Raw genomic sequence first — 27,671 nt, 5'->3', positions numbered from 1 at the left:
ATCACTAGGTTCCCCTCTAGCCTATAGTCCAGATAGCAGAGCATCACAAGTTCATGACTTCACCATGCATTCATCGAGGGGAGGAGGCTCAGTCAGGTGGAAGAGGATAGCTGGAAGGAAGCCCCAGAAGGATGGCTCCAAGAATCGCGTCACGGACTCGGTACAATACAAGGCGCGCGAGCACAGTGCTCGCAAAGAAGAGGACGAGAAAAATAAGGGCGCCTCCCACGTCGTCCCTCCCCTCCACCGCCGTCCCCGTCACGGGGGCGCCCCCTCACCAGTCACCACCAGCTGTTGCTCACACCACCCACCACCCTCACCCTGCCGCGCGCGCCACTCTGACGAGACCACTCTATGGGGATGTTTGGTTGCTAGCCACAATCTACCACAACTAACTTTAGGCAAGTGTGGCAAGCCACAAAAAGTGTGGCTAACAAATTGGTTGCCACACTTTGCCATGCCTAAAGGAATCTTGCCACACTTTTTAACTCTATGACATGTGGAGCCCAAAAGAATCATGCCTAAGCTTAGTTGTGAACCAAACACTTGCCAACTTGGTCAAACTTGCCTAAGGTAAAATGTGGCAAATTGTGGCTAGCAACCAAACAGCCCCATATATGCCGCTGCTGCTAGCGCCTGTGCTTCGGGCGGGCTGCTGCTGGTGACCGAGAATCATTTCAGTCCAGTCCAGAGAAGGGTCGGGGGTGCGGCGAGCTAGCTGCCTATAGCTACCATGGCCGCGGCGTTCCCGGCCTCGGCCGCGCTGGCGGCGGTCGCCGTGGTGGCGCTGCTGCTCTGCTCCTGCAATGTGGCGCGCGCGCAGACGCCGGTGTTCGCGTGCGACGCGTCGAACGCGACGCTGGCGTCGTACGGGTTCTGCAACCGGTCGGCGTCGGCGTCGGCGCGCGCGGCGGACCTGGTGTCGCGGCTGACGCTGGCGGAGAAGGTTGGGTTCCTGGTGGACAAGCAGGCGGCGCTGCCCCGGCTGGGCATCCCGCTGTACGAGTGGTGGTCCGAGGCGCTGCACGGCGTCTCCTACGTCGGCCCAGGGACACGGTTCTCGTCGCTGGTGCCCGCCGCCACCAGCTTCCCGCAGCCCATCCTCACGGCCGCCTCCTTCAACGCCACCCTCTTCCGCGCCATCGGCGAGGTGAGTCGCCGCCACCGCCACAACCTCCTCCGCTCCCCCTGCTGTTTTCTTCTGCTCCTCCGTACGCTCTGCTCTGCTCTGCTCCGTTCCGTAGCATTTATTTGCACCAGGTCCAGCATTGCGGCAGCCTGCATTGCCATTCTCGATCGCGCTTGGTGGGGACGCACAGGGAGTGTGGGGTGGTTTTTTTTTTGACGAGGAGTGTGGGGGTGGTTGGTTCGACGGCGAGGTTTCGCGGTGCCGGTTGGTGTGTGGGTGCCGGATCGGGGCGATTTGTGATTCGGTGCAGAGCAGGAGGAGAATGTGCCTGTGCCTTGCTTTTCCCTCACAGCTTTCCCGTCATGCGATGCGCGGCGGCAGGGCACGGCAAGAAAAAGCCGCAAAAGCGTGCCGCCGCCGGGCCGGATCGTATGCTGGTATGCTAGCGTCCCGTCCCTTTTGGATTCTTTTCGCCGGCGGGCGGCGGCCTTGCACTTGCATCGCTCGGCGACGCAGTCTCGTACCCCATACCAGCTACTACTACTACGACGTGCCATCGGGTCAAAAGAAGTGTAGTGTAGCTGCAATTTGTAATCTTGCCTACAGCTAGGTGATGGATAGGATCCATACGATTATAGGACTATACTATAATATAATACTTGCATTGCCGTAATCTTGTTTTCTTGCTCATGGAGAGTCATGGCTGGCGATGGAGATGTGTGCTATGCCAGGAGTACTGTAGTACGGTTCTCGTAGTGAACTGCACGAAAAGTTTGCCGCATTTAGGATTTAGCTCGTCTAATTGAAACGGGAAAACAATGGCGACGGCCGGGTCGAGTACAAAAAGATGATCTTGGCGAGAAAATAAAATTGAGTGAAAGAAAAGAAGAAAATGCATGATTGCTATAGCTGAGTCTTAGGTTTATTTATGTTCACATGTCACGCGTCGAGCATCATTGGGATTCCTCACCGTTAAGAAAAGGAAAAAGGGACTGTGGGCAAGGACTGACTAGAGGGTGTGCCTGCCCGAACATAATTATATGTCAGTACTGTTAGTAGTACGTTGGTGATCCAGCATCGGTGTTAACTCAGATGCAAATGCAATGCAACTGGTCTCTGTCCTCTGCCCGGCCGTCGAAGATTTACGGCAGGATATGGCCTGGCCTCACGGGTACTTATATCATGGCCTTGTTTAGTTCATCGTGAAAACCAAAAAGTTTTCAAGATTTCTGTCACATCGAATCTTGTGACACATGCATGAAACATTAAATATAGACGAAAACAAAAACTAATTGCACAGTTTAGCTGTAAATCACGAGACGAATCTTTTGATTCTAGTTAGTCCATGATTGGATAATATTTATCACAATCAAACGAAAGTGCTACAGTACCGAAAACTTTTTACTTTTCGGAACTAAACAAGGCCCATGTAGCAGCACCACACAGCCGCTGTACAGGGCAGGTGTCCCTCTGTACCTTGGACCCCATGTTTGTTTCCCCTTAGTACTCCAACTACAATTTTAGTATTTGGTAATAGCTACACAATGCTAAAAGTTTTTTTAACAAGTACATGATGCTAAGAGGTCAGTAATTAAGGTGCAAATAGCAGGCATCTTCACAATTTTGTACTGTACATTGCACGTTAAATAAGTGTCACATTTGATCGTTATAAATTTGCATGCATTGCGCATTGAATAAGTATAATACTATATGATAAGAAGTCAGTAGTACATTTTGGATTTTTGGTAATAGCTATACACATTTGGTAAAACGGCATTGTTTTTTTTTTTCTGATCCGGAAAGGGCAATGATTAATTGACACGCAGAGCACTAGTGTTTTTGTTAATTGGAACATGCAAGGTGTAGTAGCGCAAGCAAACAAGGACCACATTGGAAATATCGTTCTGGCCGCCGGTGACCTTGTTGTTGTGTGCATCCACAAATATGCATAGCATAGTGCGTACCGACATGCGCAGCGCAGCCGCAGCAGCTCTTGTATTGCAGACGAGACGATACTGTCTCGCGGATTGCATTTATTGGACGCTAGCGCATCGCCTGTCAGGCAGCCGCCGCCGAGCCTTTTCTTCGTCCCCGAGCCCATCCGTTGCAGCGTCGCTGTCTCTCTCGTGGTCTCATGGAGATGCACGGAGAGGAGTCGGAGTTCACATTCATTCAGCGGGAAAAGCTAGCTGCGCCATGGTGTGAGTGTGATCTGAATCTGATTAGCTTTGCTTTTGGTGAAGCGCAAGCCATCATCGTGTACCTCTCGCCCTCGTCCGGTTTGGCAAGAGGCGGTGCCGTCTCTGGTCCGACGATCGGAAGATGATGTTGCTCGTTTCGTGCCTGAATTTGATTTCGCATCTGCGGTAGTTGGGGTGAGAAATTCGAGTAGCGGCATGGATTTGGTTTGCTATTCCATCGCAGCGCACCGGCAAAGCGGCAAATAAAAACTTGTCACAAGAATCCAGCAAGGACTGGGCACTGAGCAGTGACTAGGCACTGTGCCGACAAGCGCGACTCCTGATCGAGTCCTGCCCAAGCCTGCCTGGCTGGTCGGGTGCACCAACCGTAGGCCGTAGCCTGATCGTGCCTACAGTAGCCGCTGAATGCACAGTGTACGCCGCCATCGCCATGCACCCTGGCGGAGCCACCGCCCGGCCACCCAGGGCGGCCGGCCGGGCTTCTCGCCAAAATGCAAAAAAAATCTTCTTTATATTTATATAAAATTTTGTGATTTTATAGTTAAATATTTTTATTTAATGAGAATTGCCCGGGCTTCTGAAAACTTCTGGCTTCGCCACTGGCCATGCATATGCTTGGATGCTCGATCGACACACTGACCGGACTTGGAATTGGTCACGAGCGACGCGATTACTGTACTGCATTCTGAAGAATGAATGAATTAATTAATTCTGACGGTACCTGCAGGTGGTGTCGAACGAGGCGCGGGCGATGCACAACGTGGGGCTGGCGGGTCTCACGTTCTGGAGCCCCAACATCAACATCTTCCGCGACCCGCGTTGGGGCCGAGGCCAGGAGACCCCCGGCGAGGACCCGCTGCTCACCAGCAAGTACGCCGTCGGCTACGTCACGGGGCTGCAGGACGCCGGCTCCGGTTCCGGCAGCCTCAAGGTCGCCGCCTGCTGCAAGCACTACACCGCCTACGACGTCGACAACTGGAAGGGCGTCGAGCGCTATACCTTCAACGCCGTGGTAAGCCAAGCTGGTACCACTGCCTACTACCCAATCATGCTTACTACTGCTAGGTTCACAGAAGCACTGAACCTATTCGCTGAAAATTATCAACCGAATCTACTAATAATTCAGCACAAAGCCTGCCTTAGACTATCTCCAACAATCGTCACCCAAAATACAAGACCTATTTGTCCTTTGGGTAGCGCTACAGGTAAAAGGTTCCATACCTATTTTTAGTCTTCTCCAACAATAAGACCTAAAAGACAACACTCTCTGCAAATGGGTCTCGAAGAGAGAGGATACTCAAATTTGGATTATGTCTCTACTGATACCCAAAATGAGTTTTCTGTTTGGGTACTCTGTTGGAGACTATAGATATTTAGTACCGTGCACACTGCACAGCAGCACGGCACGGCTGCACCTGCTGCGCGCAGCACTGAAAGCGCGTCCGGTCCCGACCACGGCCAGGGTCAGCTGGGGGATTGACCCATGTGGTGGCCACCACCAGCCTCTTCCCTTTTCGTTGCCTTTGTTTAACTGATCCATCCATGTCCGTTCTGCTTTGTATGGTCCTCCGCCCCTGATCACCGTAGATCGGATCGAGTTCATGCACACTGACTGCCACCGACAGAAGTAGCATAGCATGTACCACACCATTTTACACGTAGACGTAGTAGTGAGTAGTGACAGCCTTTACGCCAAGTTCGCCGTATACGGCCACTGCTTCTCCCATCCCGTGGCTTGGCTGCAAAGCCGATGAGATGATCACCTTTTTGGCCGTCAACATCTACTAGTGCTCCAGGCATGGCATCGTCCCTTTATTCTTTCTTTTTATCTCCCTCTCTTATAGTAATACGGAGTAATAAAGAAAACATTAGGGTGAAGCACCGGAAGATAGTACATGGAGAATCCCCTGTATTAAGAAAGAACAATGATTGATTAGGGAATGTCCCAACGCGCACATCTATCATAGATAGATTACAAACAAAGCCGGCAACATGCTTCACTCACCACTGATCATCGACCACTACGGATTTTTTTTGTTTTTTTTTGTTTTAGCAGTTGTTAATCCCATCAGATTCCGGTGGTTTCAGACAGGCCGCTCCCTGAAATGGCCGATCTCTGTCCACCGAGACGCATAAACAAACCTGCATTGCAGGCAGCCTCCGTGGCAGCCCTCGGGCAATGCTGTTCTGGACGCGCCATTTTTCAATGCCTTTGGTCCCGTGGAGGATAGAGCACTGTCGTAAACTGTACCATGATATAGGATCACGAGAAGAACATTTTGGCTTTTGAGGTTTGTATATTGATCTGGGAATACTAGGCAGATTAGATAACACGATGACGCACACCTAACCTAACAATGTGTTTCCTAGCAATTTATAACAGTTGATCATCAGTGCATGTCCATGGTTGCTGTTACGCAGCGACACGTAGTCACTGTTTCTGAAGATCCCTTGCGAGATGCATGGATGGTCCAGAGAAACGTACGTGGACGCAGAAAGTTTCAGCATTCTGATCCTTTGGACTTTGTGATGTGGGTTCAGGTGTCGCAGCAGGATCTGGACGACACGTTCCAGCCCCCGTTCAAGAGCTGCGTGGTGGACGGGAACGTGGCCAGCGTCATGTGCTCCTACAACCAGGTCAACGGGAAGCCCACCTGCGCCGACAAGGATCTCCTGTCTGGTGTCATCAGAGGCGACTGGAAGCTCAACGGGTGGGTATCCAATTCAAATCCAAATCCACCATGAGTTTTGCAGAACTGAAACTCATCTCATGTTCAGAAAACATCTTTAACGATGTCATTGATCTTTTGTATTTAAGCTCTGAAATTTAGGAAAGTTCAAATGGCAAATGCTGCTTAATTCTGAAATGTTAGCCCAATGGTGATTGATCTCTGTAGGTACATTTCGTCAGACTGCGACTCGGTCGATGTGCTGTACAACAACCAGCACTACACCAAAACCCCCGAGGACGCAGCTGCCATCTCGATCAAAGCAGGTGTGTATGCCAAACCGCCAATGGCCCTGCTCATTCATGCTGATGCTCTGCCACGAGAACAGTTTCACACATCTGCTGACTTTGGCAGGGCTGGACCTGAACTGCGGCAACTTCCTGGCGCAGCACACGGTGGCGGCCGTGCAGGCCGGCAAGCTGTCGGAGTCCGACGTCGACCGGGCCATCACCAATAACTTCATCACGCTCATGCGGCTGGGCTTCTTCGACGGCGATCCACGGAAGCTGCCGTTCGGCAACCTTGGCCCGAGCGACGTGTGCACGTCCTCCAACCAGGAGCTGGCTCGCGAGGCCGCGCGCCAGGGCATCGTGCTCCTCAAGAACAGCGGCGCGCTCCCGCTCTCCGCCAGCTCCATCAAGTCCCTGGCCGTCATTGGCCCCAATGCCAATGCCAGCTTCACCATGATCGGCAACTACGAAGGTATCATACGATCATTACTCCAGGACTTCTTATGTTAATAACATGGTTGCTCACCGACCTGATGCTGATGGCGTACAGGCACGCCGTGCAAGTACACGACGCCGCTGCAGGGCCTGGGCGCGAACGTGGCCACAGTGTACCAGCCGGGGTGCACGAATGTAGGGTGCAGCGGCAACAGCCTGCAGCTCGACGCGGCCACCAAGGCCGCAGCCAGCGCTGACGTGACCGTGCTGGTCGTCGGCGCCGACCAGTCCATCGAACGCGAGAGCCTGGACCGGACGAGCCTCCTGCTCCCCGGCCAGCAGCCGCAGCTCGTGTCCGCGGTCGCCAACGCGTCCAGAGGTCCGTGCATCCTCGTCATCATGTCAGGCGGCCCCTTTGACATCTCGTTCGCCAAGTCCAGCGACAAGATCGCCGCGATTCTCTGGGTCGGATACCCTGGCGAAGCCGGCGGCGCCGCCATCGCCGACGTCCTCTTCGGCCACCACAACCCAAGTAATTACACTGCGCTCTAGCTGCGTCCTCAACGCATTGCTCTGCCTGCCTGTCTGTCTGTCTGTCTGTCTTTCTTTCCCTTCTGAGGAGAATGACTGACTGTTTCGATGATGGTGGTCGCAGGTGGAAGGTTGCCGGTGACATGGTACCCCGAGTCGTTCACCAAAGTCCCGATGATCGACATGCGCATGCGGCCGGACGCGTCGACGGGCTACCCCGGCCGGACATACCGGTTCTACACCGGCGACACAGTGTACGCGTTCGGCGACGGGCTGAGCTACACCAGCTTCGCGCACCACCTGGTGTCGGCGCCGAAGCAGGTGGCCCTGCAGCTCGCGGAGGGCCACACGTGCCTGACCGAGCAATGCCCGTCCGTGGAGGCCGAGGGCGCGCACTGCGAGGGCCTGGCGTTCGACGTGCACCTCCGGGTGCGGAACGCGGGCGACATGTCCGGCGCGCACACGGTGTTCCTGTTCTCGTCGCCGCCGGCGGTGCACAACGCGCCGGCGAAGCACCTGCTGGGGTTCGAGAAGGTGTCGCTGGAGCCCGGGCAGGCGGGCGTGGTGGCGTTCAAGGTGGACGTGTGCAAGGACCTCAGCGTCGTGGACGAGCTGGGCAACAGGAAGGTGGCGCTCGGCAACCACACGCTGCACGTCGGGGACCTCAAGCACACGCTCAGCTTGGGAGTTTGATGAAAAAAACCCGAGACTGATCGAGAGGGAAATGGCTACCATGATGGAGGCTCTGTTGGAATTGGATGGGTCGGCCGGGGAAGAGAGGTTTGTCAGAATTGGTTCGGCAGGTGTCTAATAACGGCTTCCTGTTGGCAAAGAATTGGATCCACGGGCAGCTTACTGATTTGTTTGGAGGTGTTGGATTCATTGGAGGTTCGATTTGTGATTGTGATCCTGATAAATGTAATCGATTGGAAATTCCGAAGGGAGTATGTAGAGCTCTAGTCTTTTCATACAATCAATTCCAATGTGCTCACATGGTTCTTTTTCTCATGCTGAAGAAAAATAATCTGAGTTACAAATACATAAATGATAAATCCATACGTTGATGACCCTAACAGGGCCAAATTATGTCTGTAACCTTTGTTACTGACCAAGTTACCTTTACACGGAACTTCTCACAACCGAAACGACATTCACAGCAATCTGTGTGGCCGGAGTTGACGCCATGATCAGTTTGGTGCCATCTCTATTTTCAATTGTCATGACTCAAGACCAGCTTCTCTGTCAAACAGACATTCACGACGCGACGCCACTGGGATAATTCTACTACCATCAATAGTAAACACTCCACCTGTTTCACCTTTAAAAGGACAAATTCATCGACGATGCTACTGGTGTGAGCTGAGATTTGGCCGTAGAAAAATAGCCCCAGAGGACATGAATTTCAGCAGTAGCCTCCACTGCTTGTTTAACAACTGTAAATTTCACCTCCACAGTACTAAGCTGACTAGCACAAGTGACATGCATAATCTCATTTTCTTCCAATCGGGTAAGTTTTCGGCCATCAACCTCAAGCAATCCCTTGCTAAGTTGTTTGTCCTGTGCCTGCGCGGCCTTAATCTTGAGATCCACCTCAAGATATATAAAATCTGACAAGATAAGTCCTTAAGCTTGCTGGAATACTTTGAATCTGCTGGTCCCGGCTAGCTCCTCATCACTGCAGATCTTCGAAGGATTCAAGACTCACCTTCATCTGCCTTTCTTCATGGAGATTGTGCTAACAATGTGTTGGTCCATTTGGGCGGTTCGGAATTATGTCATTTTTAGAAGTATCCCAGCCTCTGTGCAACGCTGCAAGATGATCTTCAAGACAGAATTTGCCTTAGTTATTCTAAGGGCAAAATCAGCATACCACCCCTCTATTGATTTATGCTAGAAGCATATGTGTAATTCTTTTAATTTTCTTTGCAACTTTCTTTGTTTCTTGAACTCTGTATTTGAAACTTGTAGCCTTTAGTTTAATCAAAAAAGCACAGTAGGGGTTTTTAAGCCCCTCCTGTTTCCTGAAAAAAAAAAGATTTATTTTTCTACTCCAAACCTTAAACCTCTAACTAATAATAAACTGTTGCGAGTTGTGGTTTCTTTCCACTCCAAACCTGCTAAGCCATCGATTTTTTTAATAAACAAAGCCTTAGAAGATCAATCAAGCAATTAAATTGACTGATTTTGGCAATATGCAGGTAAATAATTAAATAAATTCGCTATGAAATTGGGCTTACATTCCTCGTCGAGGTCGAAATAGGAGAAGTCCTCGAAGGAGAATCGGGTCCAAACCAGAGATTTTGCCTTTGGATCGTACTTGCGGATCGAATTAATGACGCGCAGACGAACTCCTCCTCCATCCGCTTCACACACGGTTACTTATGGGGTACTCGATCTATCTCAAATTATAACACGTTTGACTTTTTTATATCAAATTTGACCACTCATTTTATTAAAAAATTATACAAAACACCACTTGTCGTGGCTCAGTTTATTAGTAAAAGTTCTTTAAAAATGTACTTTTGTATATTTTTTTTAATAAGACGGGCAGTTGAACTTGAGGTAAAAAAAAATTAAATGTTTTATAATTTACTACTATGAAAGGAGTAAATCTCTTTCACTTCGGACATGTGTCTGAAATAGGCCAGCCTTTTTTTTGAGGGGAAATAGGCCCGCCTTAGCGCAGCAGCCTTTGGCACTAAAAGGTCTGGGCATGTCCTTTGACGCCGCGTCATTTGCCACGTAAGCTCCACGCAAGATTGATCGGTGCCAAAAGACACGTCGGCGTCACGTGAGCCCCATGCTCCAATACGTTTGGCACGGTGCTCAAGATCTATTTAGCAAATGCTTCTCCCAAGGATCTAAATGTGACAATTTTTTTTAAAAAAAAAGAACTAAAAAGCAAAATGTAAACCTTCACAAGCTGCGATCCTTTCCCTGGTCCAAAACAAAGCATTATTAGCTACTGTGACTCCAAATAAATGGATAAGCTCGGCCTGTGGGTGCTTATGTGGATGCACCTAACGTCCAAGTGTATGTATGACGACACGCACCTTCTTGTCTTCAACAAACCTGTTTTTAGTCTTCTTAAGCCTGTCCAAGGGGTAGGTAAACACACGGTATATGTGCATAAGATCGTCCCGGACAATGCAACGATATATCCACTGATTCATGATACATGGTTGATGCCTTGATGGAATTCTGACGAACGCTGCCAAATATTACTCCCTCCATCGTCCCGAAGAAATGCACTTTTCAATTTTTCTGTTTGAAGAATACTAGTACTTTAAAATCTTATATATCATCTATTATAAAATTTGTACCAGCATATAACACGATTGCAATTTTTTGAAAGTAGAGAAAATAGTAGATCGGTCTCTTAGCGCTATGTGGTACATGCGTATAGATATTTTTTCCCGTTACCCTTTCTCTCGATCATATTATGGAATCAATGCAACAGATTTTGTGTTTCTGTCCCCACTCAACACACAATTCAGGTGAGATTAGACCTCTGCGAAAAAGTGTGCATAAGCATCGATAGTTCGACACATGTAGTACAGTTGTCAACTGCAGATTCCTGAACCAACACGAAACGATGACTATGTAGGGTGGTCCACTTGCGAGCGCGAGAGCGACGATACCCTCCCTGGACTGGAACGGACGTCTCAGTCCCACCTCCCCCGCGCGCGCGCGGCGTCGCCATCGGCCACCAACCCTCCGCCGCATCCGACGTGGTTCGGACGGGGCCGCGGTGCGGTGCGGTGCGGTGGTAGTTGCATCCATCGACCGCCGGAGAGCGCGGCAACATCTCCAAGGCCCAGAACCAGAAGTCCCAACAAACCTACCCCCGCGACAGGGCCCAGATGTGCGATGGACTTGACCGAAACGCCCTTCCCGGCATCTGAACGGCCCGCGCCCCGCCTTGTGTTCTGTGGAGGGTGACTTCGTCCGATCACCGAGTAAAAGTGAGTGAATGAATTAAATTAAGCGCGATGTTTTGTGTTAATTGAATGCAGAGAAGATTTAGAGCAGATATAATAATGGGCTTATAGCCAAACTAATGCTGATGTGGAGAGAAGAGAGGAGAGAGATGATAACTTGACACCAAGCTGTGCACGGATGTATAGCTAGTGGTGAGTTCAAATAACAAGTGTTGTGAGAAGGAATAGAAAAGAGAAAATATTTTATAAAAAAGTACGAAACAACTTATTATATAACTTGACTCTAATCACTTGGCTTATGATCTTGTTTTTATAACAAAGAAAAAGGAAGAGTTGAGTGTCTGAAGAGGAGATTGACTCCTGACTCTTCAGGGTAGTTTGGGCCGAGCCAAGGGGTTCACGGCGCAATGGCAAAGGTCATTGGTTGGGGGGCTCCCACCCAGGGTTCAAATCCTGGGTGCGGCACTTTATTCTGGATTTATTCCAGGATTTTTCGGCGCTATGCATTAAGTGGTAGGCGACGTGCCCGTCGACAGCGAGGCGCCTGTGGTGACTTCGTGAACTTCAAGATTTGCCGACTCAGTCCTTCGAAGGTGCTCATAGGGGTAGGGTTTGCGTACGTGTGTTCATAGGGATGAGTGTGCGTGCGTGTTGAGTGTCTGCGTACGTGTATTCATAGGGGCGAGTGTGCATACATGTTATGGACGTCTGCGTATTACTATATAATTCTAGAAAAGATGATAAATATATATGTCCTAATAAGGAGTAATACTAAAATAATATGCTCTGTTTTATAATTATGAAACAAAATACCTTGTTTTGTTATTCACTCTTTCCTTTCCTTTAGAATTTTTCTATTTTATTTAAAATAAATCAATAATGTATGTAATGTATATTTAGGCTTTGTTTGGTTCCACTTGCTAAATTTTAGCTAGTTAAAATTATTTTAACTACTCTTGGGTGACTAGTGAGACTAAATTATTTTATCTTCCTTTTAGTCAATGTATTTGAAAGTTTAGCTACTAATAAAGTGATTAAAGTTTAGTTGGCTAAAATTTAGCAAGAAGAACCAAACAGACTCTTAAATAACTTGTATCACTTCAAACAAAATACGAATTTATAAAATGGAGAAAATCGATGCAGTCATTATAGGAAACTAGAAGAGCATAAAGAGACTTCAGAGCATATGGTATTTGAAGGAGGATGAAATTGCTTGTCATCGTCGTATCATGAAAAGCGTAAAGCCAAATGCACGCGAAAAGGTTTCTGAATCTGATCTTGAAATTACTGGAAAGGAAACGTGGCGTGCCGGGCCCCGCGACAAGAAACCAAACCACCCACTTCGGAAACCAAACTTACGACCGCGTCGTGTATAAAAGCCCGCAAGCCACCAAACTCCGCCTCCTGAATTCCCTCGTCTCCGCACGGAGGCCGTCCTCCCCCTGACCCCTCTGCGTCCGCCGCCGCCGCCGCTCACCGGCCGCCCGCACGCACGCGCGCTCCATTACCCCGGGGTCCCCGGCGGGCGATGGCCAGCCTATCCAACGCCGGCTCCACCAATCAGGCCTAACACGAGCAGCCACAGCCTCCGGGCGCCTGATCTCTCCTCGTCGGGCGGGATTCGGGTCGACAGGAGATGGAGGCCAGCGTGGGCGTCCGTGCGCCGGCGCGCGGCCGTGCCTGGGCCGGCATCGAGAAGCCGCACGGCGCTTACTCCGTCAGAGTCCCGCCGGTAAGGCTCACGGCGGACAGGCTGCGGCTGCCTCCGCCGCGGAGGCTGGTGCTGGGCGCCGATCCGTGGAGGACCGCGGGTCCTGCCCTCCGTCCCGCAAAGCTGAGAGTTTCGTGCTCCGCGAAATCGGCAGGTGAGCAGTCCGATTACCTCTTTTTGGTACGTGCGTGTTCATTCATGCAGTTGTTATTATCAGTAACACAAGTGATTAATTAAACAAGTAGTAATTGGACAACCGTATAAAAACCCAGGGCAGGAAATTGGTTAGTTATGAGCACAAACATGATTTGGTGTGGGTGAGCATCGTCGTCTCGATCACCTCAACGCTAAAATCAGATTATTATTTGTGTTTTTTGTTTGTTGTGTCGAATTTCACGGGATGAGATATGCATATCCGCAACGTACCAACACTACAACAGCTGCTGGTCCGCCACGAGTGGCGTGACAGTGACACGGTTCACGCACGTGACACGTGACAGCCAAGGGAAGGGGAGTCAAGGGACAAGCAAGGGGAGAAACGCGACGGTTCCGTACGGCATATACGGCCCGGTTGCTACCGGGTGCTGCCTCGCAGTGGGTGTGGGCCCATGGCCCATGGGCCACTGTCGTTCCACTGTCAAACATCATCATGTACATAACAGTACAAGAATCCAATGAAATGGACACGAACCTAATACTAATGGACACTAAACCTACTTTGTATTTCGTACAAGGAATTGGTCTCAAGGCCGAACCCTCTCCCAGTTCTCCTAGTTTTCTCTACAACATTTTTGAAGACGCCACAAAATCCATGTGATACGCAGATTCCATGCGTTTTGGCTCCAAAACGCTGGTTACGTTAGCTCGAAGAACTAATGGTTTCTCACAATTTCACCCATGGTCTCAGCCAGCCGAACCATTTCTCTTATAGTACCAGAGGGGCACCCCTGCCCACAGGAGTTCTACAGATTTTTCGTATGGTTCTCTACTGTGATTTTGAATACACCACAAAATCCATGTAATATGCAAATTCCGTGCGTTTTGGCCTAAAAACGCTGGCTCGGTCGCGCGACTGCCGGCTGGGGTTTGACTTACGTTAGCTCAAAGAACTAGCGGTTTCTCACAATTTCACTCGTGGTCTCAGCCAGCCGAACCCTCTCCCAGTTTTCCCTGTATGGTTCTCTACAACATTTTTGAAGACGCCACAAAATCCATGTGATATATAGATTTCATGCGTTTTGGCCCAAAAACGTTGGTCCGGCCGCGCGACTGCCGGCCGGGGTTTAGCTTTACATTAGCTCGAAGAACTACTGCAGTTGTCAGCATCGGTTCGTGTCGTTGTCAGGGCTCTTTTTCGTGGGAGAGAAAAGAAAAGTCCGCTATTGTTTGTTCTTTTACAAGGTAATGGTATAGGGAACCATTTTTTTTAAAAAAAAAGGTATAGGGAGCCCTTCAGTAACCACTCTTTCGGGTCGCCTTATGTGTTAGTATTATTTTTGTGATTACTAGTTAGCAAATATATAAAAACATTATTAGCAAAGGCATTCAGTTTAGATAATATCACTTCGAAGTTAGTTTGCATGCTAGGAGGAATTACTGAATTTGGACTAGTCTAGCTGTTTCATCTGGATATATTTTCTCATTCAAGTGACAATTTGGTGGTATCAGACAGTTGAGATATAATACACATGATAATGGTTTGCAGGAACAGGAAAAGTCCACTATTCTACTGACGAGGCTCTCATACTACAGGTTTTGAAAAAAAATGTTTTTTTTCTCTCTCCTAGAAATAGGAAATGATATAATGATGATTTCCTTGTATGGAGAAAATAAATCAACTAGCTACGGTTATTTATATATGTTGCTATTACTAATATATGACGGACATGTTAACTCCAGCAAAAGGCCCAGGATGTTCTCCCTTACTTGGATGGCCGATGCGTTTATCTTGTTGGTTAGTTCTTGGCTTCTAGTTCCACTTCACCAGTTCACCTCAAACCCTAAGCTTCATGCCTTCATCCCATCATCTTAGTATGATATTTGTGTACTTTGGTATGCAGGAATGATGGGTTCAGGCAAAACTACAGTTGGGAAGATATTAGCCGAAGTATTAGGTTATTCGTTCTTTGACAGGTTTGTATTTCTCTCTGATAATGAACTTCACCCTCCACCAAAATCTTCCATACGTAACCTTTTTGCTTATGGTTTACAAATGTTACTGGCCAATTCCGATTGCAGTGATAAGCTGGTAGAGAAGGCTGTTGGTATCTCATCTGTTGCTGAGATCTTTCAGCTCCATAGTGAAGCATTCTTCAGAGATAATGAGGTAATATGTCTATTTCTCTAGAGATGACAAAATTTGTTTATTTATTTCCTTATTGAAGGTTGAAAGTGTGGGAAAAGACTCCCAAGTCCGCAAGCCATTCATTCTTCTTTCTAAGAAGATCGAATTGGCAATTCCCCCACCTCCCTGCTGTGATAAGAGGCTGAGAGCATTAAGTTCCTATTGAAGTCCCTCTGTACCTGATAACCAACTCTTCTGATATCCTCTTGTTTCATTCGACTTGTCAAGAGTGAGGTCCTGAGGGATCTGTCATCAATGCATCGGTTGGTTGTTGCAACCGGAGGTGGTGCAGTGATCCGACCAATCAATTGGTACTGGAAGTGATAAACTACCCTGATGTTGCTCTTCAGAACCAATTCTCACCGTAGTTTACTGTGGGGGTTTGTAGGAGTTACATGAAGAAAGGGCTGACTGTGTGGTTAGACGTTCCACTGGATGCACTTGCAAGAAGAATTGCTGCTGTAGGAACCGCATCTCGACCACTCTTGCATCAGGAATCTGGTGACCCTTATGCAAAGGTAGCCACTAGTACTTTTATAACAACCATATGAGAATTGACCTCTTGAGCTCCAGGTAATATATACTATTTTTTGTAAACCTTACAGTGCTAAGGGATCTCTTATTTTCTAATGCAGGCTTATGCGAAACTTACATCACTTTTTGAGCAAAGAATGGACTCGTATGCTAATGCTGATGCCAGAGTTTCACTTGAACGTAGGTTTCCAATGAGTTTTTAGTAACATCTGCTATGTATAATCCTGTTTTTTTTTCCTTCTAATGCTGTGTACTACTAACAAACTCGCTAAGCCCAATGCTGCAAATTCAATTGATTGACCAAATTCTTTATGATGCAGATATTGCATTAAAACAAGGCCATAATGATGTCACTATACTTACACCTAGTGCCATCGCCATTGAGGTATTCTGAAATTCTATTTTCTTCCTGTTCTGTCTTAGCAGAATTGGTCTTCACAACTATGTCTACCTATCTAACTGAGATTTTCACCTCAACTCTTTCAGGCATTGCTAAAGATGGAAAGTTTTCTTACCGAGAAGACCATGGTCAGAAACTGATTGCTTGTATGTGAGCAAAAGGATGCTCACAACATATGGCCCTTGTTTGTTTAATTGTACATATACCTTTGCATAAACTCTTTCTGCAGTGTTGTTCAACATGAAAGAGGACCGTTTGAGTTTGTACTTGTGCAAATGAATAAGTAAATAGCTTTCAGTTAAGACAATGCTAATTTGTTATTTATCTCAATGAATGGTTGATGGGGACATTAGGGCATAGCATGGTATTGTCATTTCAATTTTCACTATGTCAGATTGTGAAACAAGCAATGACATGAATCCATGTTTTTGAGGCAAAATGCATTACAGCATTATTTTTATGTTCACATAGATTAAGTTTGTCAGTTACACCATATGTGCATAGCAACATGGGCCATTTACAATGCCTGTTGTAGTTTGAAAAATATGTACATAGCAGTGTTTCAAAGCATTCCGTAAAGAACAAAAAAAAAGATTGATCTTGGGTTCTAGATTAGATGCTACCATATGGAGTGGAGAGAGAAAAAAATCCTCCTTATCTTCTAGTAGTGAACCAAAAAGAATAGTTAAAGAAAATTAAGGAAGCAGGGACGGAAAATTTCTGTACCTTTGGCTTTACATGAACAGTCTTCTAATGGTTCTCGCGACAGCCCGAGATAAAATACGATTGGTTAAATCCGCTGGCAGAAGAAGCAACTGCTGTTGGGACTCCGGTGGAAGCTTTGATGGAGAAGGGTATACACAAGTGAGCCATGTGTCATGTGGATTTTGACATGTAGTCTCACTTAACTTATGTCCAACTTACCTCAGGAATGACAGAAAGAACTGGAAGAAATTCTGGCAGAGAGGACATTTCATACAGCGCAAGAGAAAGTTCATCCGTGCTACCACCTTCCTTCTCTATGGCACTGTTATATCCAGGGCTCTGCAAAAATAATACCGAATGAACAAAAGGAACAAAGGCTGAAAGCAAAAGGTTGTGAATCTTGCAATATATCTTTTTATAAATCATTTAACTAATATCAAAGGAGACGTGTATTCATAGTACACAGCATAATGTGTGTTATGCTTTTGATCAATCACATATCCATAAAAGCTGAATAAACAAAGCTAAAATCTTAGATATATGGAAAATTGTACTTACCGGAGATGGGTTTCCCTTCTGAGAAACCTTAGATAAAAGTAGGAGCAGGCGATACAGATTTCTTAAGTTGGTGGCATCCTCATCGTCTAGTGAGGTCAATGGGGATGGGACACCAGCGAATGGCAATCTGGAGGCTGCTGCAGACGTTGCAGAGCTTAATGTGGCTACACCAAGTGCATCTATTCCCTGCAAAAACTAAATTCTTGAGAATGCATAGCCAGAAAGTATTCATATCAAAACAGGTATGCAGATTCATCTTAAATCAAACATGAATGGAATAAGAAGATTCCGGTGCTTCTAGAGGTGAATCAAAGTTTATTGAAAACCAAAGGAAGATGAACTAGAAAGAATGTTTGTTACGGATTTAAGGCATTCCCATGAAATAAGTAACTGGTTTAAAAAATAAACTGTACACTATTTGATACTTCCCTTGTTAGCATTCATGCCATAGAATGTTCATAAGTGGAACAAGCTGTTAAAATGACCTATTGCTTTTGCGACAAAAGTGAAACAGAAACTCACAAATGAATTAACATTTTGCAACCAGTTCCGCTGAAATGCTTTCGGTAGCTTTTAATAGTTAGAATACATAATCTTAATATGCTCAGGATTTTCCAAATATTATGACGATCAAGCTAACTCAATATACAATTGTGCCTTTAACAGGCTAGTACCTTAGCAATCTCCTGAAGAAGTAAATCCTTCACAAAGGCACCCTGCAAGAGAGCATAGAGCTTCAAATATTTATCTGCCAAGTTCTATCTTGTTTGGTTAAGGTGAAGAGTTCAGTATCGAAGAATTATTTGCCCGGTTTGGTCCAACCTGGTCAGCGAGTGTGAATGACAAGACTTGCTTAATTGCATATCTCGTACTGTCAACATCTTCTTGTTGATTTCTGACCAGTGATTGCTCTGTTCTGGCACGAAGTGACTGTAAAAGGAACCATGAAATAGGAATGTGCTCAGAATAGATACACATGAGGCTACCAAGTGAAGATACATTTATAGTAAACATGAAATCATCATTGATTAAAGCTGCCGCTTTAGCCATTTTGTTTAATCACAAAAGTACAAAACCCAAATGAATATGTGAATCATCATTACAGATTGGCTGGAATAGGCCACCCTCTTCCTCATGTTAAGAAGGAAAATTTACAAGTTTCAAACATTAAATCTTTATTCACGTCAAATATATGACACAACTCAAACAACTATATTGGATGGGATAGGTAGCATCTATATAAGACACAGAACGAAAGAAACAAACCTCAGTTAACAAAGATTCCAGGCGATCAATTTGGAAAGTGCCATCCTGTAACATAATAGTTGAAGAAAAAAGACGATAGTCAAAACAGAATTTGCAGTAGAAAATATTGGGCATATTATAGGCAGGAAACTTGAAAAATATTTCAAAGTAAACAATCATTAGTTATCATTATTGATCTTGTAAACTTGTTAACATGATTTACACCTTAGCAGTTGTATGATTTTAAATCGTCAGAGAATACAAATGCTGAAAAATATCAACCTTGTAAAGAAGAGTCTGCAAAGTTGATCGAAGCTTTGGTGAACTGTCAGTGAGAACTTTTCTTGCAATCCATGGATATGAACTGCCCAAAACTTTATAGTTTGGATTGAAGCTGATTGCGATACCTTCTAAAACAGCAAGGCTGAAAAATCACATGCTAAGGTTCTTATCCAATGAACCAAAGAACATACATATCAGACATATTCTAGAGCATCTGCCTGTTTGCAAGCTCTATTAGTGAAGCACTTTGCTCAAATTTTGCAGAAAAACTCGTTACCTTCGGATTACAAGGGAAAAGTAAGAAGGTATCTGGAACTTGAATTTATACCTGAAACAACGTTAACTCTAGTTAATAGGACAAACTTACAGTATGTCTATTGAAGAAATGGTATCTGTAAACTAGAATAGTACATTGTTCGTCCAAGATTTCCTGACAGATCTCCAAAGCTTATATTCTGAACTCCTCTGTTAACAGCATTCTCAAATACACCTGGGACAAAAATAAGAAAGTAGGATACTGAGTGATATGCCAATTGGACAAGTATTATGGCAAGATTCCTGATCTACAAATTTGAAATTAGAACAACAATATCTAGATCAACTAATTCTAAGTTATGTTTAAACATATCCAACATTCATCCAGAACTGGAATACCTGTCAATGCCTTTGTGACTTCACCCTTCTGGGCAGTTGGAGGAAGTAAACTGCAAGATTTGTAAAGATAAGATGCATTTACTGGATCATTAGTATAAACGAATTCCACTTCAGAAACCTAACTTATCACATAATGATACTGATACTGACAACCAACCTAATGTGTGAAAACTGATTCATATTAGTTCAGAGTAATTTTCTTACCCAAGGGTTACAAAATCTTTTGCTAAAGCATCAAAATCACGGTTAACAAGATGAAGACAAGCTTCAATAAATCCATCACGTAGGTCTTGTCGGAATTCTCCCATCATCCCAAAATCTATTGACAAATAGTGTGTCACATTTAGTTGAAATAGTGTGAGCTTCATTCAATTGGTTGTAAAGTTTTTTTTTCTTGAACACGCAGGAGAGCTGCGTATCATTATATCAAGTAGAAGAATAAGGAGTCTAAGTGACTCAAACAACCCCTTAAAAGGGCACGGCCATTATAGCAGAAAAACACTGAAAACAAACTAAGGCCTTGTTTAGTTGGTGAAAAAAACTAAGGCCTATTGTCCAATCATAGACTAACTAGGCTCAAAAGATTCGTTTCGCAAATTACAGCTGTGCAATTAGTTATTTTTTATCTATATTTAATGCTCCATGCATGCGTCCAAAGATTCGATGTGACAGGGAATCTTGAAAAAAATTGGGAAATATTTGGAAACTAAACAGGGCCTAAGTAATAAGCAAAGACCAACAAAGCAGTCATGGCCATAAGCTACAGAGTCCCTTGGCTGCCGCCACACACCACAACCTGGCCTCATCTTTAATACCCTGTATGACACAATTAAAACTGGGCTGGGATCCCTAAAAAATGCAACCATTTATGCTTCCAAATCCACCATTCCACCAGGACGACCAATCAGTTGAAACCCTTGCGATGATGTTTTCGAACATGCTGCAAACTTGCAAAGCTAGGCGCCACAAATCCATTAAAGTGCATTCTTTTGTTCTTGGGGATAAGTGTTGCAGCCTAACTAGATATAAGACCTAAAACCATACACTTCTTGTGAATACACAAGATGAGAGCAAGTGCTGAATATTTTCCTCCTCTTGGTCACACAAAGGGCAGCAGCACTCAAGATGATCAAGACAGTAAACTGGGAACCCAAAAGTCTATAAACATGCATTCTTTAGTGAAGATATAGAAAATATAACCATTACCTAAGTAGGCTAATTTCCCATCAACTGTACGCAAAAGATTTCCGGGGTGTGGATCTGCATGGTAAAATCCATATTCTAATAGCTGGGAAAGCGAACAATATACTCCAACCTGCAATGTAAAATATGCCAGCATAATCAATCTGATCAATGTGCTTCGAAAGCCCAGTTTTATGTCATTATTTGAGCTTTGACAGTCCTTTACCTCAACCAAATACTGATCTCTGACTTCTGACAACTTTTCCCCCTACAAGATCACAAAGCGCAAGTAGAATTACAAACTGCAATTTTTGCATGCATGTTCATTTGTTGACAGTTGAATAAGATCACAGACTGTGCACCTCGATCCATTCCATGACAAGGACTCGCCTTCTAGTCTGCTCCAGATACATTTCGGGAACTGAGACATCTCTAAATTTCCCAAACAATTCTCTGTCATTGAATCAAAAGATGTTTGAGGAACCCATATATGAGATAGTCTCAAATAAGCAACTTGGATATCAATTTCTATATTGATATGTAATATAAATAATAGATACTTTACTGAAAAAGTACAAGTATTTTATATTAGGAAAGTAATTCTCAAATAAATCTGATGGCCCCAAGCTAAATGTTTTTGCCTATATTTGTCGTGCAAGTGAAGGATGTTTGATCATTCAGGCTCTAAAACAACATATATTTCTCAATGAAGATGTGTATCCATCATAGACAAATGCATTGAACTGGACCTTGTCTAATGGACGAAGAATTCAACCTGAACTTAAGTCCATTTCTTGCTTCTTCTCTATAATCCATCTCCTGCATCAAATGTGATTTACCTGTATTCAATGTGAATATCTAAGGATATACAGCTAATATTTTAATCAGACATCTGACATAGCCTAGAATACTGAGGCACATTCTTGCCAGAATAGTGTCAACTTTTCTTCGTCAGGCTTTTTGAAAAGAAGCTTATCACAAAAGCTATGGACTCTCACGGTAAAAGTAGAAATGCAATGGTTTCAATCCACTGTCACATTGAAAAAGATTGATATTTATATTCCTCCTTGGATATACAACAAGTGTCCATAAATTGCAACCTTGAAATTACTTGAGCATAGTGAACTATGAATAGAAATATAGAATCATAGCACAAAAAACGATTAACAAATTTTAAATGTTCATTTGGAACCCGTAACCAATACCACATTTTGGATGTTGACCTCCAATAAACTTTCCTAGATTGTTTTTCTAGCAAACTGCTATTATCTACATAGCAATGAAATCATTCTAAGGGTTAAGGCATAAGCCTCAAATTAATTCATACTTCAATCTAATATTATCTCATGCCAATGCCTACAGATGCTATAACCAAATTGAAATGTGTTGAAGTGAACTGAAGTAAATGAACAAAATTTATGTAGATATATTCACTATAGAAATAGCACGTCATCATATATGGAGAAGAGTTACCCGAAATAGGCTTGATGCCCATTCATCAAGCACAGCCTGCACATACAAGAAGCAAATACATGTGATTAGAAAACAAGTAAAATATAAGAGGCACAACATAACTGATACAGAATAATATAGTTGTTCTTTTAAAAAGATTTTCCCTTAATGTTGGGTTATTTTTCTGTTTTTGACCTCTTTAAAGACAAACAGATTCTTCAACTGATTACATGGTACAACAGCAGTCAGACTTACTGGAAGGTCTGTGTTCAACTTGGCAGCCTTCCTTGCAATACTAGCTAGGAACCTCAAGATATATATGTCTAATGAAATTGCTGCTTGAACTCCAGGTCTTTGTACTTTGACAGCAACAACCTTACCATTGGAGCGGAGCCTAGCCTGGTAAACCTACAAAAATAAGAAAAATGGAACATTGTATCACTGGAGATGAAATTCCATGGTTATCCATGCTAAGAAGTGTGAATTGACTAATATTTGAATTTATCATGGAAGTTCAGGGTTCCATCCTATTGTGCCTTTAGTTGTCTCAAATTTCAGCTCTGGGAAGTTACTCATTTGTTGTTCCTTTAAAGAAACATGTAATATGGTATTCAAACTTCATACAGGTTTTCCTTCAAAAAAAAAAACTTCATACAGGTTCAGATTTCCATTATACAATACTTTTAGTTGCTCCTAAATTTGAAGTGCACTTATTTTCATCCCTTTAGGGGAACATCCAGAAACAAATATTAACGTGCAAAGCTGAGGTTCAGTTGCACATCAGTTCTGGTGTTCGAAGTTGAAACAATGAAAATGCAGAGAGGATGCAATAGCAGTCAGATAACTAATAGCTCAACTATCCAAATGCACGTGACTGTATGCAACTGTGCTCTGCTTCCGTATTTAGAAATACAAAATGCTGCTAAGAGTGGTTAATCAATTCATGACATGAATGATAAAGCAATCCGACCTGTCCAAGAGATGCAGCAGCAACAGGCTCTGGTGTTATCTCAGAGAAAATCATATCCAGTGGCAGCCCAAGCTCTTTCTCTATAATGTTAAAAGCAACATCGTTTGAAAATGGTGCTATGCGGTCCTGAAGTAGTGAGAGCTGATCAAGGTATGCAGGTGGAACAACATCCTGCAGCAAACGAAACAAAGAAGTCGACAAGTGTCAAACATCTAAAGTTAAGGCACTCCAAGCTTGCAAGCTGCAATCACAATAGGAATAGTTGAAATGAAGATGTAACGACTAGTGAACCTCACCGGCCGCGACGAAACTGCTTGCGCGATCTTCACAAATGCCTGTGATTAAAAGAGCAACATCAATAGACTTCAATGATCATCAGATAAGGAACGTACACATGAGCAGGCAATGCGAAACGAGGCATACCGGGCCAAGCTCTAACAGTATCCTCCTGAGCTGAGCCGCCCGAAGCTGCAAAGACAACACCAACTCATCGTGTTAAGCACCGAAGGTGAACCAAAACACGCCAGGGAATATGATCAAACACGAAGCGTGCGCGGGACCGATCATAAGCAAACGTAGCGTGAGCGCGCTGCGCGGACCTCGAACATGTCGTCCGCGCGCTCGTTGACGCGGTCGAGGTACCGCAGCGCGAACCACCGACCAAAGGACGTGCCGATCTGCAGGGAGCGGCGGAGCACGAGGAGCGGGCGGCGGCGGTACACGGCCGCGATGCCGGGGAGGTCGTACGCGGTGGGGAGCTCCGACTCGGTGGCCGCGCCCTCCTCGAACAGGTACCCGGAGCACCTGGTGAAGGCGTCCTCGTCGGAGCTGACGACGATGGAACCAGACGCCGAGGCGAGGGGAGGCGGCACCAGCCGCCGGCGTGGCCGAGGAGGCCTCCCCCGCAGAGCAGGCGCAGGGACTGCGCGGGGCTGGAGGAGAAGCATCTGGACTCCTGCCGATGCCGAGGATAGGATCTGGGGGATTCGAATTGGGAACGGAGATTTTGATAGGAGGTTGGGGCGAGCGGGGAAGACGAAACTGGAGAAACGGATGGGATAGGCGCCAAAGCGAGTAGTAGTGTTTGTAACGGCATGATTTTTTGTGGCTCAGCATTTTTCGGGGCAAACTCCACCTCCAAACGCGCGGCTCGGATCTTCTGGAGCGCGTGTCGCAACGGAAAGCACGCCGGGAGCGCAGCCGCGCAGGAGGTGACACGACGGCGCGTTCAGCGACGCACGAAATCTACGCCTCAGAAGATCACGACGAAAGACTCTGAACTGTGTTATCCCCTACCGTTGGCGGTCGGCCGCAGAACCGCGCGCGCAGGGGGAGCCAATGGCGATCGTGGCCGTGCTCGTCGCGCCCACCGCGAGCTCCGTCGGGCCGCGCCGCCGGTGGCGCGCCGCGGCAGCCTCGTCTTCGGCGGCCTCCGGGGTGGACCTTAAAGGTCTGCAGGCCGCCATCGACAAGGTGAGCGACAGTCGCAGCACCGTCTTTTTGACTGGCTGGCAAGCAACCTGGTGATATGATTGATGCATTTGAGTTGGGTTTGGGTGCTGCTGCAGAAAAGCAGCGATGATGTTAAGGAGGCGCTGGACCAGCTCAGAGAGCTCGGATGGGCCAAGCGGTGGAGCTCGCAGCCCTACGTGTCGCGCCGCACGGTCAGTGCTCTGTCTTCTCAGGCATCGATGATCGAACACTTCGTGTTTGCAGGACGATGCATAATCCTGTCATGCGTTTGCTCGTGCAATTTTCATAATGCAACCATCATGTAGACTTTGATCGTTGTTTCTTTTAACTGATGTCTGGCTCTGATTGATTCTAACTGATGAGCCTGCATTCTGAATCTGAACTGGAACAGACATCTCTGCGGGAGCTCACTACCCTTGGAATCAAGAATGCTGAGAATCTAGCAATTCCAAGTGTTAGAAATGATGTGAGTGTTGTTGCTTGTTCCACAGTTCCAGTCTTTCATAATTGAACTGTTGTTCTCCTGTTAGCTGAGGCAAATGTAGCATCGTTCAGGGCTAAATATCCGTGCTTTTCGGAGTGTAATCCTGCATTTTTTTTAATGCAGGCGGCATTTTTGTTTACAGTTGTGGGTACCACTGGATTCTTAGCCGTCCTTGCAGGCCAGCTCCCTGGGGTATTACTATTTCCATGACACCTGCTCTATGTACTTTCAGATAAGATGAGCATAGAGGACTTGAATCATGGGGTACCTTCAAAATTGATTGTGATCTCGACATCTAAATGAAAAGGAATTAAAGATTTAATGAATCTTCTACAATTATCTCTGCCAGGATTGGGGCTTCTTTGTTCCCTACTTGATTGGAAGCATTTCATTGATCGTATTGGCTGTCGGAAGCGTTGCTCCAGGGTACGTGTTTCTTCACCTGTGCAAGTTTGGAAGAGCGATTCAATTGCATAATCTTTTCTGTGACCTTACACAGATGTATCCGTATCAAAAATTACATCATCTCCTGGAGCAAAGTTTTCTTAGACATGAATAAGGCAACAATAGTGCCCTCAGATAACTTAGCCTATCTTAATAAGAAAAAAAAATCAAGCATGAAGACTGCTCATTCGATTCAATGCATTATTTTACTATTAACATGATATATTGTATCTGTAAAAACAATGCCTCCATGCGCCATGTAAATATGTTGCATATTAATTATGAACCCATGTTAATTATGCATACCATCATTGTAGTCTTCTGCAAGCAGCAATTGGAGCATTTTCTACGGTCTTTCCTGACTATCAGGAGAGAATAGCTAGGCATGAAGCTGCCCACTTCCTAGGTATGTGATTATTTTCCTAGCAAGATTATATTTGCAGTAGGAATTTTCTGAATGGAAGTTTTATGAAAATCCAGTCGCCTATTTGATTGGCCTACCTATCCTTGGATATTCTTTGGACATCGGAAAGGAGCATGTTAATTTGATAGATGAGCAGTTACAAAAGCTAATATACAGTGGGAAACTTGATGGAAAGGAACTAGACAGGTAACCGTTTTTTTACCTGTCCATACCTGTAATCTATGTTCATAGTGTAATGTTGATATTTGCACCGCACACCTACAAAAATGTCACCAGGATTAAACAAACATGCAAGCTACTGATACATATCTTTCTCAGGTTAGCTGTAGTTTCAATGGCAGGGCTGGCTGCTGAAGGTCTACAATATGACAAAGTTGTAGGTCAATCAGCAGATCTTTTCACCCTTCAGGTGCTTTAAGAGCTATAATCATATCCTCAACAGTTCTATATTATGACATATTCGCTATATCTTTAGAAAACTGCATCTGAAGAATTTCCTGTTTGTTTGCTTGTAGAGGTTCATAAACAGAACTAAGCCGCAACTAAGCAAAGATCAACAACAAAACCTTACCAGATGGGCAGTGAGTTATCCTTCCCTCTCTCCTGACCTAATAGAAGCATATAACCATTCCATAGCCTAAATGTTGACCGATGCCGCCGTTATTTTGGCAATTTCAGGTCCTATTTGCTGCATCACTTCTGAAGAACAATAAGGCAGCCCATGAAGCGCTTATGTCAGCGATGTCCCAAAAGGCAAGCGTGTTGGGGTGCATTGAAGCAATAGAGAATGCATCCTGATCACAATGTAACCTGAGTGTACTAGCATCACTGGACTTGATATTGTTTCACCGCTTCTGACTACTACTGTTGTTGGTTCGTTGAGGAATGAGGTGGAGGAGGGGATCGAGGCGTAGGAAGGAGAGATCCTAGTCATCGTCGTCTGTACTTCTGTAAACATTAGAAACTCAGATCACAGGGAATTCAAGTACTCGAAAGCAAAGGAAATTTACATAATGACAAAAACAATGTCCGAATCTGCTGCCATTTACTACACGTGTGGCACAAATATTACTCCCATATTTTGTTTTTGTATAAGGCACGATTGCCCTCTCCAACACCACACTTTGACCACTAATATCTTGTATCCTGTATTATTCATACTATGAATTGGACATTTATAAAATAAAGTGTTTTCAAATATGAATCCAATAACAATGAATTTGTACGGTGGAATGTACAGATTTTTTGAATAAGTGATAGTTAAAGATTAAAAAATTGGAATCCTATTAGATGAGTGTGCAATGGAGAGAGTACTGATCTTTGAGGTCCGCGAGAAGTCCTAGTTGTAACTGATGAGGACCGGACCACCCACCTCGCTTCAAGTTGTAACTGATGAATACTGAATGATGGATTTAATTTTGTTGTCTTTGTTTTCATATATAGTCCGGTTCCAATCGCACAAAGTTGCAAGTGCATACTGCAAGATGCTAGATAGACTTCATATTTACAAAGTGTTACTATGCATATTGTGTACTGCATTTTTCTCTAGAATTTTTAAGTCATAAAGTATTTCTTCAGACACATGAATACTGTCAGACACATAGAAATGGAGC

At 45.2% G+C, this 27,671-nt stretch overlaps 4 protein-coding genes across 6 annotated transcripts; 3 read left to right on the top strand and 1 right to left on the bottom strand.

Annotated features, from left to right (window-relative positions):
* On the top strand, window positions 532-8,328 carry LOC8079556 (beta-D-xylosidase 4). The gene is made up of 7 exons (XM_002448574.2): window positions 532-1,150; window positions 4,058-4,342; window positions 5,872-6,041; window positions 6,228-6,325; window positions 6,414-6,761; window positions 6,840-7,256; window positions 7,380-8,328. Exons 1-7 carry the CDS (start codon window positions 734-736, stop codon window positions 7,946-7,948), a joined length of 2,304 nt encoding a protein of 767 aa, XP_002448619.1. The 5' UTR covers window positions 532-733; the 3' UTR covers window positions 7,949-8,328.
* On the bottom strand, window positions 10,090-24,311 carry LOC8079555 (uncharacterized aarF domain-containing protein kinase At1g71810, chloroplastic). 3 transcript variants are annotated; one of them, XR_002454309.1, is made up of 23 exons: window positions 23,833-24,311; window positions 23,657-23,701; window positions 23,530-23,568; window positions 23,234-23,404; window positions 22,519-22,671; window positions 22,285-22,320; window positions 21,587-21,630; window positions 21,174-21,264; window positions 21,038-21,079; window positions 20,836-20,944; window positions 19,834-19,948; window positions 19,630-19,679; window positions 19,387-19,465; window positions 19,253-19,303; window positions 18,976-19,117; window positions 18,715-18,759; window positions 18,271-18,378; window positions 18,123-18,164; window positions 17,449-17,634; window positions 17,110-17,229; window positions 16,912-17,024; window positions 10,309-10,519; window positions 10,090-10,192 (listed from the first exon to the last, which is right to left on the bottom strand). XR_002454309.1 is itself a non-coding variant. In XM_002447149.2 (22 exons), the coding sequence occupies exons 1-21, from the start codon at window positions 24,178-24,180 to the stop codon at window positions 16,920-16,922; spliced, it is 2,121 nt and encodes a 706-aa protein (XP_002447194.1). In that variant the 5' UTR covers window positions 24,181-24,311; the 3' UTR covers window positions 16,037-16,408; window positions 16,912-16,919. The 3 variants fall into 3 exon arrangements, 2 of the variants coding, with proteins under 2 accessions (XP_002447194.1, XP_021319430.1); XM_002447149.2 differs by lacking the exons at window positions 10,090-10,192; window positions 10,309-10,519 and adding an exon at window positions 16,037-16,408; XM_021463755.1 differs by lacking the exons at window positions 10,090-10,192; window positions 10,309-10,519 and having other exon boundaries at window positions 16,609-17,024.
* Window positions 12,593-16,544, top strand: LOC8068458 (shikimate kinase 3, chloroplastic). The gene is made up of 10 exons (XM_002448573.2): window positions 12,593-13,061; window positions 14,613-14,659; window positions 14,807-14,861; window positions 14,968-15,040; window positions 15,146-15,233; window positions 15,480-15,562; window positions 15,640-15,769; window positions 15,887-15,965; window positions 16,106-16,170; window positions 16,272-16,544. The coding sequence occupies exons 1-10, from the start codon at window positions 12,833-12,835 to the stop codon at window positions 16,323-16,325; spliced, it is 903 nt and encodes a 300-aa protein (XP_002448618.1). The 5' UTR covers window positions 12,593-12,832; the 3' UTR covers window positions 16,326-16,544.
* On the top strand, window positions 24,455-27,157 carry LOC8068457. Its single transcript, XM_002448572.2, has 10 exons — window positions 24,455-24,706; window positions 24,802-24,897; window positions 25,098-25,172; window positions 25,314-25,382; window positions 25,540-25,616; window positions 25,952-26,040; window positions 26,115-26,244; window positions 26,377-26,467; window positions 26,574-26,639; window positions 26,737-27,157. The coding sequence occupies exons 1-10, from the start codon at window positions 24,572-24,574 to the stop codon at window positions 26,854-26,856; spliced, it is 948 nt and encodes a 315-aa protein (XP_002448617.1). The 5' UTR covers window positions 24,455-24,571; the 3' UTR covers window positions 26,857-27,157.

The sequence above is a fragment of the Sorghum bicolor genome, chromosome 6, assembly GCF_000003195.3.
Source record: "Sorghum bicolor cultivar BTx623 chromosome 6, Sorghum_bicolor_NCBIv3, whole genome shotgun sequence".
In the NCBI taxonomy this organism is placed as follows: domain Eukaryota; kingdom Viridiplantae; phylum Streptophyta; class Magnoliopsida; order Poales; family Poaceae; genus Sorghum; species Sorghum bicolor.
This window is presented reverse-complemented; position numbering and strand designations above follow the sequence as displayed.

Coding starts and splice junctions, on each gene's coding strand:
- LOC8079556 (XM_002448574.2), top strand. CDS start 734: ATGGCCGCGGCGTTCCCGGCCTCGGCCGCGCTGGCGGCGGTCGCCGTG. Junction 6,042..6,227: donor GGCGACTGGAAGCTCAACGG/GTGGGTATCCAA, acceptor TGATCTCTGTAG/GTACATTTCGTCAGACTGCG. Junction 7,257..7,379: donor CTTCGGCCACCACAACCCAA/GTAATTACACTG, acceptor TGGTGGTCGCAG/GTGGAAGGTTGCCGGTGACA.
- LOC8068458 (XM_002448573.2), top strand. CDS start 12,833: ATGGAGGCCAGCGTGGGCGTCCGTGCGCCGGCGCGCGGCCGTGCCTGG. Junction 14,862..14,967: donor CCGATGCGTTTATCTTGTTG/GTTAGTTCTTGG, acceptor TTTGGTATGCAG/GAATGATGGGTTCAGGCAAA. Junction 15,234..15,479: donor CATTCTTCAGAGATAATGAG/GTAATATGTCTA, acceptor CGACTTGTCAAG/AGTGAGGTCCTGAGGGATCT.
- LOC8079555 (XM_002447149.2), bottom strand. CDS start 24,180: ATGCTTCTCCTCCAGCCCCGCGCAGTCCCTGCGCCTGCTCTGCGGGGG. Junction 19,466..19,629: donor AGTCACAAAGGCATTGACAG/GTATTCCAGTTC, acceptor TTTTTGTCCCAG/GTGTATTTGAGAATGCTGTT. Junction 17,025..17,109: donor TTCTTTCTGTCATTCCTGAG/GTAAGTTGGACA, acceptor TCTCCATCAAAG/CTTCCACCGGAGTCCCAACA.
- LOC8068457 (XM_002448572.2), top strand. CDS start 24,572: ATGGCGATCGTGGCCGTGCTCGTCGCGCCCACCGCGAGCTCCGTCGGG. Junction 24,707..24,801: donor TGCAGGCCGCCATCGACAAG/GTGAGCGACAGT, acceptor GTGCTGCTGCAG/AAAAGCAGCGATGATGTTAA. Junction 24,898..25,097: donor CCTACGTGTCGCGCCGCACG/GTCAGTGCTCTG, acceptor GAACTGGAACAG/ACATCTCTGCGGGAGCTCAC.